This window comes from Sturnira hondurensis, unplaced genomic scaffold (genome assembly GCF_014824575.4).
Source record: "Sturnira hondurensis isolate 20B ecotype Veracruz unplaced genomic scaffold, ASM1482457v3 Scaffold0007187, whole genome shotgun sequence".
In the NCBI taxonomy this organism is placed as follows: domain Eukaryota; kingdom Metazoa; phylum Chordata; class Mammalia; order Chiroptera; family Phyllostomidae; genus Sturnira; species Sturnira hondurensis.
Genome location: NW_028079818.1, coordinates 439,678 through 457,216, shown reverse-complemented (window position 1 = coordinate 457,216; position 17,539 = coordinate 439,678). Strand labels below are relative to the sequence as shown.

The following is a 17,539-nucleotide window of genomic DNA, read 5'->3' as shown; positions in this document are numbered from 1 at the left end:
TGCTCTCTTTAAGCCCTTTAAACACATCATACATATTTTTTCTGGTTTATTTTCATTAAACTATACACTCTATGCAGGGTCAGATAAAGGTGTCTTTTAACGTGATTTAAAAGCTAATGAAGTCAAATGATTCAAAGTAATCAACACATAATAAAGTTACTTTGTCAAGGCCATAGTCATTTCTAGCATCAGCTTTATTTATGCAATGAATCTCTGAGGGAAAGTCACCTCCTCAGGGTACCATGTGTATCTAAAACAATCATGTGTGCCCCACCACCCCACCAACATACACAGTCTCTATCCTTTTACTTGGTGTTCTTTTTCTCTGTAGCAATTTATCTTCATCTGACACAGTACATATTTCATTTGTTAGTGGATTCTAGGCCTGGGTTCTCAAACTTGCTCTGATTTATTTACTGATGTATCCTTAACTCTTCCAGTAGCTGGAACACTTTAGGTCTTAATTGGAGCTTAAATAAAAATACTCCAAAGAACCTAGAAATTGCCTTGGGCTCAGAATGACTGTTTAACAAGCAGATTTGCTAGTGGTACAGAAACACATTGATTATAAAGACATCTATAAGTGAGATATTTTTTTCTAGCCCTTTCCTCCTTTAACATGATAATTAAAGCCAACTAACCTGGGAGTAACCTCTGCCTATCAACCTTCAGTCAGTGAAGATGTTTTAGAGAGAATAATACAATTATCCATGAGCAAAAGGTGGGGCACGAAGGAAAAAAGTTAAGCGGTAGCTTCAGTGGGGCATTCCGCGGCTAAATGACCATACTCCCCGCAGCGGTAGCACTTGACCTCCTTTGTCTCGGTGCAGTTGTTCGCCACATGGCCGTTCTTGCCACAGCGGTAGCACTTGATTTGTGGGCAGTCTTTCTGAATGTGGCCATGTTCACCACAATTGTAGCACTTTTGCTCTTCTGGACGGTCACAGTCACGAGCAAGATGGCCTGATCTGCCACAAGTGTAACAGCACAGTTCTTTCATGTGCTTAGGCTTGACACAGTCTTTGGCGATGTGACCACTTTTCCCACATTTGTAACAAATGTCCTCGCGAAGGTCACAGTCCTTAGCATGATGACCAGACTCACCGCAGCGGTAACAGAAGTCAGATAGGGTGGTGGAACTGCACTGAGAACCTCTGCCGTGGCCTGTAGCTCTGCGACCTTGAGCTTGTTGTCCTCCTCTATGGCATCCCCGGGCCCAGGAGCCAGAGCGTCCAGAGCTGAAGTATTCCTTACCGCTCATGGCTGCAGCGAGATCTTCTAGTGAGCCAATGCGCCACTGCCCCAGAGGCCCGGCCGCAGCTCTCCTCGGTGTGGCTTAGAAAGGAGTAGCTGTTTTTCTCTAGGAACCTCCAGGACGTCACACTAGGTTTGCGTACAGTGCCATTCATGCGTCACCGCGTTCCAGCTGCCGTTCCTTCCTGATTTTCTACCTATCCTTGAAGCCAAAAGAACGGGAGTGGTGTTTTCCACTTTATAAAAATAAAACCTTAGGTCATTAAGTTTGAGTTCAGTTCCTTCCCTGTTCAGAAAACGTGCCCTGTAGGATTTATTATATAATTAAGACTTAGACCTTCTTTGTGGTCTACTTAGTAGATGACCAGTTTTAATGTATGTGCTATGGACATAGGAAAAATATGTGTGAGATGTATCAAATCCAGTAAAAAAAGAAACAAATTATAACAAAATAACCTATTTTTTGTTTTGAAAAATAAAAATACACTAACCCCTGGAAGCCAATAGCCAGAGATAGCTGACATACTCAAGATATCCAAATCAAAGTTATTTATGAAAAAATAAAATAAAATACAAATGTCCATAAAAATATGAGGTACATAAGAAAAAATCTGTAAAAATGCCACTGGAAGAAGATTTACTCATAAGTTAGCCCATATTTTATTGCAGTAATTTTAGTTTTCAACATAATCACCACCATTTAAGTTATAAAACAATACAATTAAAATATTCAGTATAAAGAATACACTGTTACTTGGGAAGTAAATTACAAAAGCATAATTTACATATTGGACATATTTCATCTCTATTTTCCCAATTGTTTATATCTTATATAAACCTCATGAAGGTTTGTGGGCATGTTGTTCATTTGTATAGATAAATAAATGGAATACTAGATACTGAAAAATCAAGACAAGCTATTTGAGACTTATATGATTGAATATGACATTTTTCCTCCTTATTTTCCTTCTCTGTATTTTACAATTTTTGAAATGTTTTCAGGTTGTGTAATTTTAAAAGTTAACAATAAATATCTTTATTTAAGTTATTAGTTAACTATATGATTTGCATATAAAGTTTATTCAGACAGCCAGTACAAAAATATTTGGTAAAATGCAGACATAAGAATAATGCATATAGTAGTTGATTTTTATTTTCAATATTGCTTGATTGGTATGTGGAACTGGTTTCATAAATGCAACCACAAAGAAAAATGTTTTCAAAAATTAAAGTTTAAAGCCAAAGAATATGAGTAGTTGCCACCCATAGAGTGCTGAAATGAGTTTTATTTCTAAACAATTAAATGATGCTTCACAAATAATATCAGATGGCAAAAATTCTCTCTGTGGTTCAAATTTTGATATATGCTTATTAAAATAACATTATTAATTATTATGTTTGAATCTTGTTTTAGGTTTATATTTTTATTCAAGTAATACATGGCTATAACATATAAAGCATTGTTTTTTCAAGCAGCTTTTTAAAAATTTATTTATTTATTTATTTTTAGAGAGAGGGACAGGAAGAGAAGGAGAGAAACATCAGTGTGTGAGCGATACAGCCATAGGTTGCTCTCACACGTCCCCAGCTGGGGACTTGGCTTGCAACCCAGGCATGTGCCCTGAATGGGAATTGAACTGGCAACCTTTTTGGTTTGCAGGCCAGTGCTCAATCCACTGAGCCACACCAGCCAGGGCTCAAGCAGGTTTAATTGAGACATGAAAGCATGTATTTTACATCTGCCTCTCTATATATGTGTATGTGTATACATATATATAAACTCAAATGAGTTTAAGAAAAAATACTTCTGCTTAATGTGTACAATGCATTTTGATGTCCCTATTCCTGTTGTAAAAAATGCTGGCAGTGACCCATTAACTTGATTTCTCAGTTCACTAAATCATTGTAACTCAATTTGAAACACACAGAATGACCATTTAGCCCTCTATCACCTACAAAATGTTTTGGTCCACCTCAAGCATTTTCATAATTTAAGTTCTCCAGTACACCCCCACCTACCCTTTTACCTTTCTCCTAATATTGGTTAGGTCAATATCCAACATTTACATAGCTATAGCTATGTAAATGGTATTCATGTCTAAGCCATGAATACTTTTATCACTTTTCATTACCTGAATAGCTTTTTGTCTCCTGAAGTTAGTTACTGTTAACTGACTGAAGTTAGTTAGTAACTAACTTCATTTATTAGTTTATTTATTCTTCATCTATTAGTTTCTCATATACTTATCTCAATTCTATTTCATAGATCTATATGGCTATCCTTATACCACTACCAGTCTTTGCTACTGTAACTTCATATTTTCTTTTGAAATTAGAAAGAGTGAGGTCTCCAACTTTGCTCTTCTTTTCCGAGATTGTTCTGACTATCCTGAGGCCCTTGCATTTCCACATGAATTTTAGTGTCAGTATGTCAATTTCTGCAACAAAGGCAACTGAGATTTTGATATACAGGATCCAGCACAAATAATGCCCCCTTTTTATTATAAAATCTTTTATTACAAAATCATAAGCATGTAATTCTGTAATAAAACAATATCACACTCAAGCATACCATATGCCTTTTAGGTGAAATGTTCAAATTAAAACTATAAATTATTACAGCTGTATTATTACCCTACCAATCACACTGAAGCAGGAGTTACTTCTGCCAGATCCTGTATAGTGTGGATCAATTTGAGGAGTATTCCTTTAATAATGTATTTCTTAAAGATTTTATTTATTTATTTTCATTTTATTTATTTATTTTTAAAAAGATTTTACTTATTTATTTTTAGAGAAAGAGGAAGGGAAGGAGAAAAAGGGGGAGAGAAACATCAATGTATGGTCACTTCTCATGCTCTCCCTACTGGGGACCTGGCCCACAACCCAGGCATGTGCCCTGACTGGGAATCGAAATAATGACTCTTTGATTCACAGGCCAGCACTTGATCTGCTGAGCTACATCAGCCAGAACAATTCATTTATTTTTACAGAAGGGAAGCAAAGAAGAAAGAGAGGAGTGAAACATCAATATGTGGTTGCCTCTCACACGCCCCCTACCAGGGACCTGGCCTGCAACCCAGTCACGTGCCCTAACTGGGAATCAAACCAGCAACCCTTTGGTTCTCAGGCCAGCACTCCATCTACTGAGCCACACCAGGTAGGGCCCTATACTGTTTTTGATCCACAATTAGGAGTCCGCAGATGCATAGGATTAACTGTATGTATCAATCTATGTCACTTTACATAGATGATTTGAGCATCCATGGATTTTTGTATCCATAGGGATCCTGGAACCAATTCTCCATGGATACTGAGGAACAAATAAGATTTGGGGTTCTCCTAGTGAGAACCATTGCATATTTAAACAAAAATTGAAGTAACACACCTGGCTGATGTAGCTCAGTGGATTGAGCCCGGGCCTGTGAGGCAAAGGGTCACCAGTTCAATTCCTAGTCAGGGTACATGCCTGGGTTGCAGGCCAAGTCCCCAGTAGGGGACACATGAGAGGCAACCACACACTGATGTTTCTCTTCCACTCTTTCTCCTTCCCTTCCCCTCTCTCTAAAAATAAATAAATAAATAGTTTTTTAAAAATTGAAGTAACACAAAGATATGCTGATGGACATCAGGTTTCTTTTTGAGGTAGTGAAAAATTCTAAAATTGTGGTGATGGTTGTACAACTCTGTGAGTATTCTAAAATCCACTGCATTTCACATTTGAATTTGGTGAATTGTATGACATATGAATTATATCTCAATAAAACCATTATAACAAAAAATAACACAAAGTAAAAGCATTTGTTATAATGGTGTTGTATTCTGGGTAAATGTCCTCTCCTTTTAATAAATTATTCTTTTAATTTAGGAGAGATGTTCTTTGTACCACTATAATGTCAGGCATTTCTATTTATCTCTTTTTTCTTTCTGAATTTTTACATTGTTGTATAATTTTTTGTGCACATTATCTGAAAAACATGGGCTTCCATTATTTTTCTGAATAATGCTAATCTGACATTATTAACAAGTTCATTACAGAAGATGACTATGTACATATACTATGGGTCTCCAGATTTATTGATTTGTGGGTCTCAGCTTTTGACATTTGCAAACTGGCTTTCTTAGAAAGGAAGAAGAACTAGCTACCAAAATAAAGCATCATAAAGAGAACCAAATATTACCTTGTATTCTCTCCTTCTCACATCCAAAGAGGAATTCAACATCCTGTTGAATAAGTGATGTCACTCCTCTTAAAATTACTATGTGAATTTCTCAAAGACAGGAATAAGCCTTGTATCTAGCAGTGAAGGACACTGAAGAGTAATTTCAATGTCCAGACAATATCAGGGTTATGAAGAGAAAGAAAAAGGTATTGCATATTGCTACCTGCTCCAAATTGATTGAACTGTTGCCTTTTTTGTTTTGTGCAAGGGGTATTTTGGCGTCCTGTCTGTGGATCTTTTTCATGGGTTCATCATCAAGAGTTCTCTTTGCTTAAATATAACCAGAGGCATTGAAATTAAGAACAAACTGAAAGTAACCAGAGGGGGGATGAGAGTGGGTATTGGAGGGATTGGGGAGAGGGTCATCAAGGAACATGTATAAAGGACACATGGACAAAGCCAAAGATGGGTAGGATAGAGGTGGGGATGGCTGTGTGTGTTGGGGGGGGGGGGCGTGGTGAAGGGGAAATGGAGACAACTGTATTTGGACAACAATTTTAAAAAATAAAAAAGAGTTCTCTTTGCCTGACACTAGCCAGTGAGGCCCAGTTGAGAGCTGCTTTGGGAAAGATTATGATATAATATCTTTTTATTTATTTATTTATTTTACAGTTTGCAACAGCAAGCACTCAAGAGAGCAATAAGAGGTCCCGTTGGCCTGCGGACTGACAGGGAAAACCAAGAATGGAAGGGTAAGGCAGTAAGGATATCAACGAATAATAGTAGCCAACAAGGAGACTGGGCAATGAAACAGTGGGCTAAGAAGAACGGGAGAGGAACTTATGAAGGAAGGATGGGCTAAAGGAGAAATGTTGGTGCTGATCAGTGTGACCAAAAGGAGGAAAGGTGAAAGAAGCAGGATGGGCTAGGGACCTGGGCACTGAGGAAGAGGCAAAGGAGGCCTGAAGGTTAACCTGGAAGAGCCGTTTGGGGGGGGGGGGGGAGAAGAGGGCGTGCTCGGCGCATGCGCAGGAAGCACACCGCAGCGATTCTGCAGAGGTGGCGGTTTTCTGCCAGCAGCGGTGCGGTCGGGGGATCTGCGGCTGGTCTCTGCCTGCAGTCCGCTACCACCTTGGCCTGCTGCTGCCACTCTGGTGCTGCGAAGTCTGAACGCTGCTCTTTCTTCCCCGTCTTGGGATGGCCGGTACCAAAAATTCATTCTACGATTCGATTCAGCCACTAGGTAAAGGATCAACGGGAGGGAAGAACGTGGAGGGCGGAGGGAACTCGGGTCAGGGAGATCTTTAATTTTATGTGTTCTCCCTGTTCATGAGAGGGAACAAATTGGAGACAGTATGGGCCTTAGACTACAAAAGGGTATTGAGCATGTACTTACCATTGTGAAAGGAATACAGACTCCTTTCCTCTAACCAGGATCGAGGCACCTGAGCATCGGTGTTTTTCGTAACGTTCTCTGTTTAAAAATCTTGGAGTTCCTCATATGTAGCAGATGTATTTAAAGGACTGGGCTTTAGGACTAAGCTCATCTGATTATGAGAGCTTTCTTTGCCTGTGTTGAGGGTGGTGGGTCTTATTTCGCAGTCCGAGAGTATTCTAGCCTCTCCCTTGGGATCTTGGCGGATTCCATTTTAGATGTGTCATATGCTCAAGTCACCTGGAACGCCGTCTTTTCCTCATTCCACTTCCCTAGTTTAACTCACCTATTCCCATTAGGGAAGAATGGCTCTCCTTGAGCTCTGAAGTACAACCGTGGCGAGAAACACATCCAGATAATCATCAGGCATATGTATATAGGCATATATGTATACACAGTATAAAGCGGAGGTGGGAAGGTGAATATGAAAAGCTGGGGATGTTGCGCATGTATTTGACAGGCTCGAGGAGGTGCGGCAGCAGACTGGGATATTTGAGGAGGGCTGACAAGAGAGGGGACGCATACACAAGACTTAGAGCAGCAGAGAGTCAAAGGCGTGTTTAAGAAAGCAAAGTTGGTAGTAGTTGGCAGTCACTTTTTGGAGGGAGCGTGAGGGTGTGCATGCCTACGTGAGAGAACATGGACAGTTGCCTTTAACGGTAACAGAGAGGCGTGCAAGCATATTTCTGAACAAATGAGGGATGGGAGGCGTGCTGCGTTCGTGTAATTAAGAGTGCAGCCCTGGCTGGTTGGTGTAGCTCAGTGGAATGAACGCGGGCCTGCGAACCACACAATTGCGGTTCGATTCCCAGTCAGGGCACATGCCTGGGTTGCAGGCCAGTTCCCAGCAGGGAACTCACGAGAGGCAACCATGCATTGATATTTCTCTCCTTCTTTCCTTCTCTTCCTCTCTAAAGACAAATAAATAAAATCTTTTTTTTTAAAAGTGCAAAACGGCGAGCTGGGAAGTAAGTTATCTTTGGCCATCATGGGGCAGCAGGACTTTCAGAGAAGCAGATGTACATTTATAGTTGAATGAAGAGAGTTCCCCTGGGCTGTGGCTACTCCACCAAAAATTAACCCAGAATGTTAGCCTGTCACTGGCCTATTAATAGTGTGGGTTTAAAAATGAGGAGGCAGTGATGACTCTAGAGGGTTGCAGCAGCTGTCTGTGTGTGTAGGAAATGAGGAAAACCAGAGTATTTTCAGGAGACCAGCCACTTGCAGGCAGTACCCATATGGAGGTGCTTTCTGTCGGCCTTGCAAATCTTGGGCTGCTGTACTTGTCTCTGGGCACTTTTACTGTGTTCAAAGTAATAGAATACAGTAGTTGCAGTACAGTGAGAATCTACTGTTATGTTGTCAGCAGCCCGATTATGTACCCTTTGATGCTCTTGGGGTGAGGATTTTGGCTGTGCTTCAAATGCTTCTTGCACTTTGCTTTAAACCTAGGACTTGGGCAAATGGTAACAGGGATATGAGGGTGACCTGGGCTCACACCCTTTTCTCCAAATCCTTTTTTTCTGTAGAACTTTGAGCATGGTTTCATCTGGGGGGATGTTTGTTTGTTTGTTTGTTTTTTAAGTCAGCTGTACCATCATATCTCTCGGAAGGCTGTCATTGAGGACCTATTGTTAATTGCTAAAAAATGCATTTAGAGCCCTGGCTGGTGTAGCTCAGTGGATTGAGCGCAGGCCTGGGAACTGAATGATCACAGTTCGATTCCCAGTCAGGGCACATGCCTGGACTGCAGGCCAGTTCCTAGCAGGGGCCAGTTCCCAGCACGGGGCACACAAGAAGCAACCATACATTGATATTTCTCTCCCTCTCTCCTTCCCTTCCCTTCTAAAGATAAATCAATAAAATTTAAAAAATAAAATAAAAGATGCACTTAGATATGTAGTAGAAAAGGTGCAGGATTCAAAATTGAGGAGACAGGTTTTTCCAATGATCCTAGCTGTGATCTCATGCTTTTCCTTTTCCTTCTCTGGTCCCATTTCCCTATCTATAATTACACTTAAATTTCTATAGCACTTAGACTATGTCAGATTACTGGTCTGTGGGCTTTCACACATTCCTTAACTCAAGTAGTACTCTCAATGATCTTAGGAAGTTGCAGCACCATTGTCCATCTTTTATAAATGACAGATTTGAGTGACATGGATTAAGTAATTTGTCCAAGGCTTTACATAAAGGAAAGAATTGTTGATTTGGAGCCTGGTGGGGTGCCCATTCTTATCTACCCTTGTCATCTGTGATTTTTTGGTCGCAGAAGGTTTAAAATGGCCGACTGTGGCAGGCTAGACACACCCTTCTTGTTTTGTCTGATTTGACAGCTGGTCTAATGCTTTGAGACAACCAGTGATTTGCTGCAGTAGAGATTTTTCTTACCCCATTATTAATATTTTGGCATGTTAATACAAATGTCTAATAATAAAGAAAAGGTTGTTGCTTCTTTTCATATACTAAAAGACTGAAAATAACCTGCATTTCTTTTATTATTTGGTTAGGACAGATACCAAAGTGGAATTACTACATCAAAGGGTGTGGACATTTTTAGCACTCAGCATGTATTGCCACATTTCTTCCACAAAAGATTGTACCAATTTTTACTCACTCACACAAACATTGAGTAGTATTTGTTTTTTTTTTTTAAATATTTTATGGGTAAAAACAGTATTATTTTAGTTTTGCATTTCTCTTATTAATGAGTTTGTATTCTTTTTCCCTGTATATATTTCTTAACAGTTTCATTTTCTTTCATGTGATGGTAGCTCATGTCTGATTTTTATGTAGGAGTTTTAGTTTAGCATTTGTTGTTATTATCTATTTGAATGTATTCTGTAAACAAAGGCTATTTACTCAGATTTCTGTAATGTTATAAATATATACAATAGGTTACTTGCTGCCTTTAAATCATGAAGTTAAATTTCTCTGTCTTTCGTGACTTTTCTTCCATTTATGTTTAAATAATTCACTCAATCTAGAAACTTGGTAAATATTCATTATTGGTAAATATTCATTACAGCTCTCTGAGAGTAACCATTAAGTATGGGGAAAAATCCATAATTTCATTACCCAGAGATAACAAGTGTTAACAAATGTATTCACTTCTTTTCATTCTCTCTTCATTTTTTACAGTTGCTCATATATTTGTACTATTTATATTGTATTTTGTGTTTAACATTATAACATTCATTTCTTCATATTAAACATTCTTCATAATTGTCATTTAATGGTTTTATATTTTATTGTATGGAAGTATTTCAAGAGTTTCAGAACTTTGAATTATGTAATGAATGTCTTTTCATTTAGTTTTTGTTTATCTATTTCAAGTTATTTATAGAATATAGTTTGAGATTTAGAATTATTCATCAAAATGTTTGAACATTATAAGGATTTGCCATAGTAGTGTTCCAAAAAATTACATCCACTTTTTGTACTCAGTAATTTAGGTACTTAAGAAAATTTCTTTGCTAATTTATATGTATAAGAATGGTGTGTATATTTTATAATACATTTCTCTTATTAGTTATTGGTGAGGCTGGACTCACAAGTGTTAATTATTAGCTCATTTCCTTTTGTGAACTATTCAATTTGAGTCTGAATGTTATCTGTTTGTAAAAGCTCTATATTATGTGCTCTGTATAAGGATCTATTACCCCTTCTCATTTGTTGCAAATGACAAATGTCATTTGTTGCACATATGCTCCTGGGTATAATTGAGTCTGGAGAAAGATTTGTGATTCCAAAGACAACTGCTGAGTGGAATACATGTCAGATTCTTGGTAGCCAACTGAGGTAACATTTGTCTGTTATTTAAGTAGATAGCCATTTTTTAAATTTTTATTTTAATTGTTGTTCAAGTACAGTTTTCTGCCTTTTACCCCCATCCCAGCCTACCCCACTCCCTGGCTATGGCGGGGGGAAGATATGGCAATATTTTGTCCCTAATAAAAACAAAATTACACAAGACACAAAACAGTAGTGCTGTCTTCCCCATCCATTCAGGAACTGATCTTATTTTGAATGTTTATGAGTGATATGGGGGAAGATATGGGTGTAGTGTAGTATCCACTTTTATAGATAACACTAAGGTCTTTGGCAATATAAACTGCTAACAGGAACAAACTGCAACACCCAAGAAAGCATTGCCAGTGTGAGGTGACAATTGGCAGAATGGAACAGTGCAGGCAAGACCAGTGTAATGACTTTATTGGGAATCTGTTTAATTATATTTATTAAGTAACTTTTAAAATTATTATTCCCATGCCATATGCTGTATTTTACTATCTCTTTTATTCTTAATAACATTCTAATTAAAAAAAATTTTTTTTTCAGTGAAGAGATTATTGGATTTAAATGTACCAGGCAAGCTGTTACTGCTTTTTTACTATCCACTTACACTGGGTTAATCCAGCAGGTTGTAAACTCCCATTTTCAGCATTTTGTTACTTACAGATGTTGAATCAGGCTTAAGTGTGTGGTAAGGTGGTTGGCAGATGTATATTAAGCAAAACGAGATGGAACAATAAAGTAAAGCTTGTATTGTAGTGGAAGCACTGAAGTCTGTTCCCATCTTAAGTATGGGAGTCCCTTATTACATCATGCCAGTGTCTAGTTCCCAAATTCATCTATAATCAGCAGTTAGGAAGAACCTGGATTTTTGAAGTAGCCTAAAAGCATATAATCTTTGATTTCTACAATTTGTTCCTCCCTTCTCCCTTATGTTATAGCCAGCAGCAGCGTGGAGCAGCACCCCCTGGAAAGAAATTTTCTATTGGCCATTGTAATACAACTGTTACAGCACTTACCAGGTTGTATTGTAATTGTTTGTGTATTTTCCTCTTCCCCTTCCTACATTAGCAGACTGTGAGGTCCTTGAGGGGCAATAGTGTCTTCATCTCCAAAACCCAGCCTGGCATATTAGTAGGCCTCAGAAATGTTCATTGGATGAATAAATAAATAACTCATCAACAAACATTTATTGTGTGCCCACTAAGGTGATCTCCACAAGCTCTGCATTGCCAACTCATTTTTCAAAATGCATATGGACAGAAACTCGCTATTTCTTTGTAGTTATGTATATATATTCTCAAGAGTTTCTCCTGAGATAAAGCTATTCTTATGGTTGGAATTTAGACCTTGGCATTTACATATGTTGCTACTGTTGTTACTGCTGACAGTCTCTTCCTTGGTGGGATTTGAGTGATAGCTGGCAGATTGGGAGCCTCATCCTCACTGCCCAGTGTTTGCTAAATGGTTCCTAGTTGTAGGTTCATCCCCTTTTCACTTCTCCTCAAGTCATCTTCCAAATGGTGTTCCTAGGTGGGGCTCCACATTCTAGATCAGGGGTGGGTAAATACAGCCCATGGGCTGCTTGGTTTTGCAATAAAATTCTATTGGAACACAACCATGCTCATTTGTTGATATTTTGTCTGTGGCCTCATTGGTTAACAACAGCAGAGTTGAATAGCTACATCAGACATGCTGTCCCATGAGGCCTGGCCCTTTGCAGAAAAAGATTGCCTACCTTGTTTTTGATAACCACTCTACAGTGATGGTTTCATTCCCCTCTCCATTCACCATGATATTTTTAGCATCTTAGAAACTCATTTATAAAAAAAAAAAAAGAAAGAAAGAAACTCATTTATCTACCTCACTCATTATTGCTATGACAAGTCTTTTTCTTATTTTACAGAGGGTCCAGCTAGTAAACACTTCAAAGTAGGAGATTGTAAGGCCTCACCCCAGGGTTGTATGGTCAGTCAGGGTTGTATGGTCAGGGTTGTACTGTGTACTTCAAGTTTTAAGGCTCAACTATGGAAATCCCTTTTGTTATACCCTAACTTGAAGCACATGCCTTGGTGCTTTATCCCTTACTCTCCTTCTTAAACAGCTCTTTGCAATGAGAATATATTGTAGAAAATAAGGAGTTAATATGATAATACAGAAAAGTAGGATGAGGCAAATATTTAGAGAATCTGAATGTTAATTTTTAAATGAATAAATAGGGTTTCTGAAATAATCACTTATTCATACTTACACAGGTAGTGAGCCTGGACTTCCAAGAGTTTGGGGTTCTCCCCTCTAGCCCTCCCTAACTTACTACACATTGTCTTAGTAACCTGCCTGTGAATATATTGTGATTTATTTCACTTCATTAAAAAGTTGGAGAGCTCCAAGTCCAATGCAAGAAAGTTAGATCTGAAAAACAAAATGGAGAAAATATCAGATAGTCTTATTCTAGAAGTAAAATGGAGGGAAAGGCCTTATAGCATTATTTTTGAAGCTGCTTACTCAATTTCTCCCAGCCTTTCAATATGCAAAATTTCAAACATGCATACAAATATTTTGAGATAATCATACAGTTAAAACCCACATACCGACCACCTAGATGACATAATAACATTTTGCTACATTTGCATTGTTGCATACTCACTCATCTTTGTTGTCTGTTTTTGAAATAGTTGTTTTGTCATCCACTTGGATCTTATCTGTATCTGACCCATCGTGGTGCTGAAAAAATAGTTCCTTTTGATTTTTATCTGTATTTTCCAAGTTGGCATGGAAATGCCACTGTAACATAATTATGACACTGTAACATAATTATGTATAAGCAGATCTGCTTGGAAATGAGAGTCCCACAGTCAGAAACCATTTTGTTTCTGAGAGATAATGGTTGCAGCTCATTGTTGTTGTCTGGAAATAATAGGAGAAGAAAAGATGGAAGAACTGGTACAGTGTCAATGAATCTTTCCAACAATGTACTGCCCTATACTTCATTCACTTCATTGGCTTATGGAGCAGGTGGTTTTCTGAGTGGCTTCCATGTGGTTCTTTACAATGAATTCACATCAAATGCCAACTGAGGTGATACTCAGCATTAGCACAGCTCCTTGGACTTTTAGCAAATGCATTTTTAAAAAAGATTTTATTTATTTATTTTCAGAAAGAAGAAAGGAGGGAGAAGGAGGGAGAGAAACATCATGTGTGGTTGCCTCTTGCATGCCCCTCACCAGGGACCTGGCCCACAACCTAGGCATGTGCCCTAACTGGGATTCGAACCGGTGACCCTTGGTTTGCAGGCTGGCACTCACTCCACTGAGCCACACCAGCCATGGCAGCAAATAGGTTTTTAATTTAAACTATTATGTAATAATATTCTTTTGGACCTTTTCTATTAAAAGTAACTGTACAGTTAATTAGGAAGCACCACAAACTGAAATGTTATTTATCTTTATAATAATGGTGAATGTTACCTTTTTGTTTCTATATCCCTTCATTTAAGCTCAAGGGCAAAAGACATATTTTACTCATCTTTGTAGTCCTCCTAGTAATAAATGCTTACATTCATAAAATACATTACTACATTTAAAACATATCACATGAGCAAAGACATAGACAGTATATTAATTGAAAAAAGGCTACAGAACAGCAGTATGGTTTCATCTAAGTTTTGTGGAAAAAATTCATATTTGTATATGCACATGAAAGTAATTAGGAGAAAATGTCCTAAGTGTTACACTTTCTGGGATTCTGGGATTTTTACTTTCTCTCTTTTAATGTATTTCTGGAATTTTTTTAAAAAGGTGCCTTTATGGCTCAGTGTATTGAGTGCTGGCTGGCCTGTGAACCAAAATGTGCTTTTATGACTTGCAAAATTAGGCAAACATTGAAATTATTTTCATTTTCAACTTTGTTGACCTGAATAAAAGTGGAATAAATGGAGTGGTGAGGGGGCTAGAAACTGGGGCAATTTAGTTTGGAAAAGAGCTAGGTAGTCTAGAAGGGAGTGGTGGAAATAAGATTTCTGTCTTGAGAGGAATGTACTAAGTATCAACTACTCTATTCTTGGTTCTTAGTGTAGGCATTTTCACATATCAGAGTTTACACTTACCATTTATTTCCCAGTTAGACCCTCTACACATTTCTTTAATTGCTAATCGCAGCAGATGCTTGTGGGCATGCAGATCTTGCTCTAGTAATGGCTGCTTTACTTTATCCAATGAGGAGATGGCTTGCCTGACTTGTATATCTCAGTGGATTGAGTGTGGGCCTGCAAAGCAAAGGGTCACAGGTTCAATTCCCAGTTGGGGTACATACCTGGGTTGTGGGCCAGGTCCCCAGTAGGGGGCGTGCGAGAGGTAACCACACATTGACGTTTCTCGCCCTCTTTCCTTTCCTTCCCTTCCCCTCTCTCTAAAAATAAAATAAATAAAATCTTTAATAAAAAAAGAGATGGCTCAAATCCATCAAGGCTCCTGTCCCTGATAACCTGCCCCTCCCCCCACATACACACACACTCACACACATTTTTGGCAGCACAGATCTGTACTGGGAGAGCTTTTTGCTGGGGTCTCCTGATCATGAGTAAACAAAAGAACATACTTTTTTTGCTGGTGGTGGGTAAAATAGTTAAAAATAAGCCCTGAGAAATTTTTTTCTAGGATTTGAGGGTTGCCTGCCTCACACTGAGTACAGGAAACCTAGATGTACTAGCTGATGCTGCCAGCATCTAATGATAATAATTAATAGCCTGGGCTTTTGGCTATTGCTGAATTGCCAGAATCCTGGGTTGGTATTTATGCTAAGCAGCTAGGAACTGGGAAACCTAGAGGCAATAGTAGGTGCTTCTTTAGAAAGAAGCACCCTTTGGGGTTGTCTTTGACTTATCCTGTGTTAACTCTCATGTCTCAGAGCAGTATTCCTCCTAGTGTTTGAGTCTTGGAGAAAAAGGACTAGCCAAGGGCCTGTATAGCTCCTTGTCTGTGATTCATTTTGTAATGCAGGCAGCTAATAGGGGGAAAGATACGTTCAATTCCTTTCCATATATGGGTAAGGTGAGTCCTAGCGGGAGTTGAGATTGTAGATAACAGGCATTGGTACAGAGCCGGGGGTTTTATTACCTTTTTTCATCAGTGTGAACCGAATGCCATCTGATTATTACATGGAAGTTTCATTCATTTTTACAGGGCTCTTTTATTCATGAACAAAAGGTCATAATTACCTGACATACATAGAAGGACCTCTAAGAAATCAAGTATACCTGCATTCAAATACAAGAATATTGAGATCTAAAGAGGAAAGGACTTGTAGGCAGCTAAAAAGGTCACCATCAGAGTTCACAATTGCATTCTAACACTTTTATACAGTTCCTTGGTGACTCTGTACCCAAGTTATGAAAGTTTTATCTTTTTTAAAATGGAGACAAAATCCTTATTAAATAATTGTACACAGTGTAGCAACCTTTGTCAGATAAAGAACATACTTGTGATGCCAATAATAATGCTTAGCACAGGTGAAATCTGAGGTTCGTGGTGTGGGTTGGATGACTTGACTAATGTAGTAGAAGTAAAATTAAAATAAGGTTTCAAACCTTAACTGTCTTACATGTTTTCTTCTTCCTTCTCCCAATCTTACAGGTACCAATAAATGCAGTCAAAACCCATGCCACTGGTAAAGAAGTATATTGAACCCTGCCTGCCCCAGTGAGATCACTAGAGAATTAGGAGAGACTCAAATCAGCATCTTGCATGTGGTTGTCAAACCATTCTGAAGTCTTGGTAAGTGGTCAGTGGCTTTGGCGGGCTTGCCAACTTAGTTGGAAAGGGCAGGAAAGGTAGTCTTAATAACCACTAGGTGTTTAAACACCTGGCATTTTTCTATTATATGAAAAAAGGTCTTAAAATATTCAAATTACGCCTGACAGTAATCAGCCTAATCTCTCCTGTTCTCATTCTCCCATTTTTTACATATAGGAGAATTGGATATCTTTCCCAACATTATAGCTACTTGGTGTAGAAAAGGGATTTGAATCTAAACCAGTACTGTACTTCCGCTAGACTTCATCTAAGTCCAGGAAGGCCATGTGAGACAGAAACGTTTTTATTCCACACTAAAAGATTTTTATAATAGCCTCTGAAATTGTGCTCCTCTGATGAAGGAAATTTCCATGGTATAAAGCTTTATTGTGCATAAAATCCCCTGGGGTGTTTGTTAAAAATGCGGATTCCTAGGCAGCCAGAACTTGTCATTGGTCAAGAGCAACACTAAAGCCTACCTGTCACTAATACTGAGGCTTTCTGTTCAGTGAGTTCTAGCAAGCCACAGTGAATCACCATTGCTTTGGATGTTCTTCTGAGGCAGTTGGGAAGCCTTTGGTAAGTTGGTGGTCTGGGCGGGATTGTCCAGGTACTGGTAGAGAAGAGATGATTGTAATATAACACTTGCCCCCTCCTTCAGCAAACAGTTATTAAGTGCTTACTAAGTGTCAGAGATTGTTCTAGATATTAACAAATTTCTACCATCATGGAACTTTCATTCTTGTGAGAGTAGACAAAGAAATAAATAACAAGTAAATGCATAACATATTATAACTGTTAGGAGAGATTTTTTCATTCTGGTGTGAAAGTTGCATTAAAAATAGTACTGGGGGGTGGGCTGGGATGGGAGTAAAAGAAAACTGTACTTGAACAATAATTAAATAAAAAAATAGTTGGGGTAGGCTATGTAACACCTTGCATTTCCCCCCACTCCCCATTGCCCCCCTTTTTATTGTTACTCTATTACACTTGTCCTGGTTTTTCTCCCTTTAACCTCCTCTGCCCAGCATACCCACTATTCTCACAGTCCATGTCCATGGGTTGTTCATACATGTTCTTTGACTAATCCCTTCCCCTTTTTT

At 38.5% G+C, this 17,539-nt stretch overlaps 1 protein-coding gene and 1 long non-coding RNA gene across 6 annotated transcripts in view; one reads left to right on the top strand and one right to left on the bottom strand.

Moving 5' to 3' along the window:
* Positions 1-742: 742 nt before the first annotated feature.
* Positions 743-1,261, bottom strand: LOC118990518 (cellular nucleic acid-binding protein-like). The gene has a single exon (XM_037051114.1). It carries the CDS (start codon positions 1,259-1,261, stop codon positions 743-745), a length of 519 nt encoding a protein of 172 aa, XP_036907009.1.
* Positions 1,262-6,477: 5,216 nt separating this feature from the next.
* Positions 6,478-17,539, top strand: part of LOC118990514 (uncharacterized) — a 32,846-nt gene continuing 21,784 nt past the window's right edge. For 3 of the 5 annotated variants that reach the window (XR_005067249.1, XR_005067248.1, XR_005067246.1), the window contains exons 1-5: positions 6,478-6,660; positions 11,722-11,855; positions 12,903-12,986; positions 15,828-15,963; positions 16,278-16,418. This is a non-coding gene — a long non-coding RNA (uncharacterized LOC118990514). Of the gene's footprint in view, positions 6,661-11,588; positions 11,670-11,721; positions 11,856-12,902; positions 12,987-15,827; positions 15,964-16,277; positions 16,419-17,539 lie in introns of all 5 variants that reach the window. The other 2 variants (XR_005067247.1, XR_005067250.1) reach the window with 2 other exon arrangements.

Coding starts and splice junctions, on each gene's coding strand:
- LOC118990518 (XM_037051114.1), bottom strand. CDS start 1,261: ATGAGCGGTAAGGAATACTTCAGCTCTGGACGCTCTGGCTCCTGGGCC.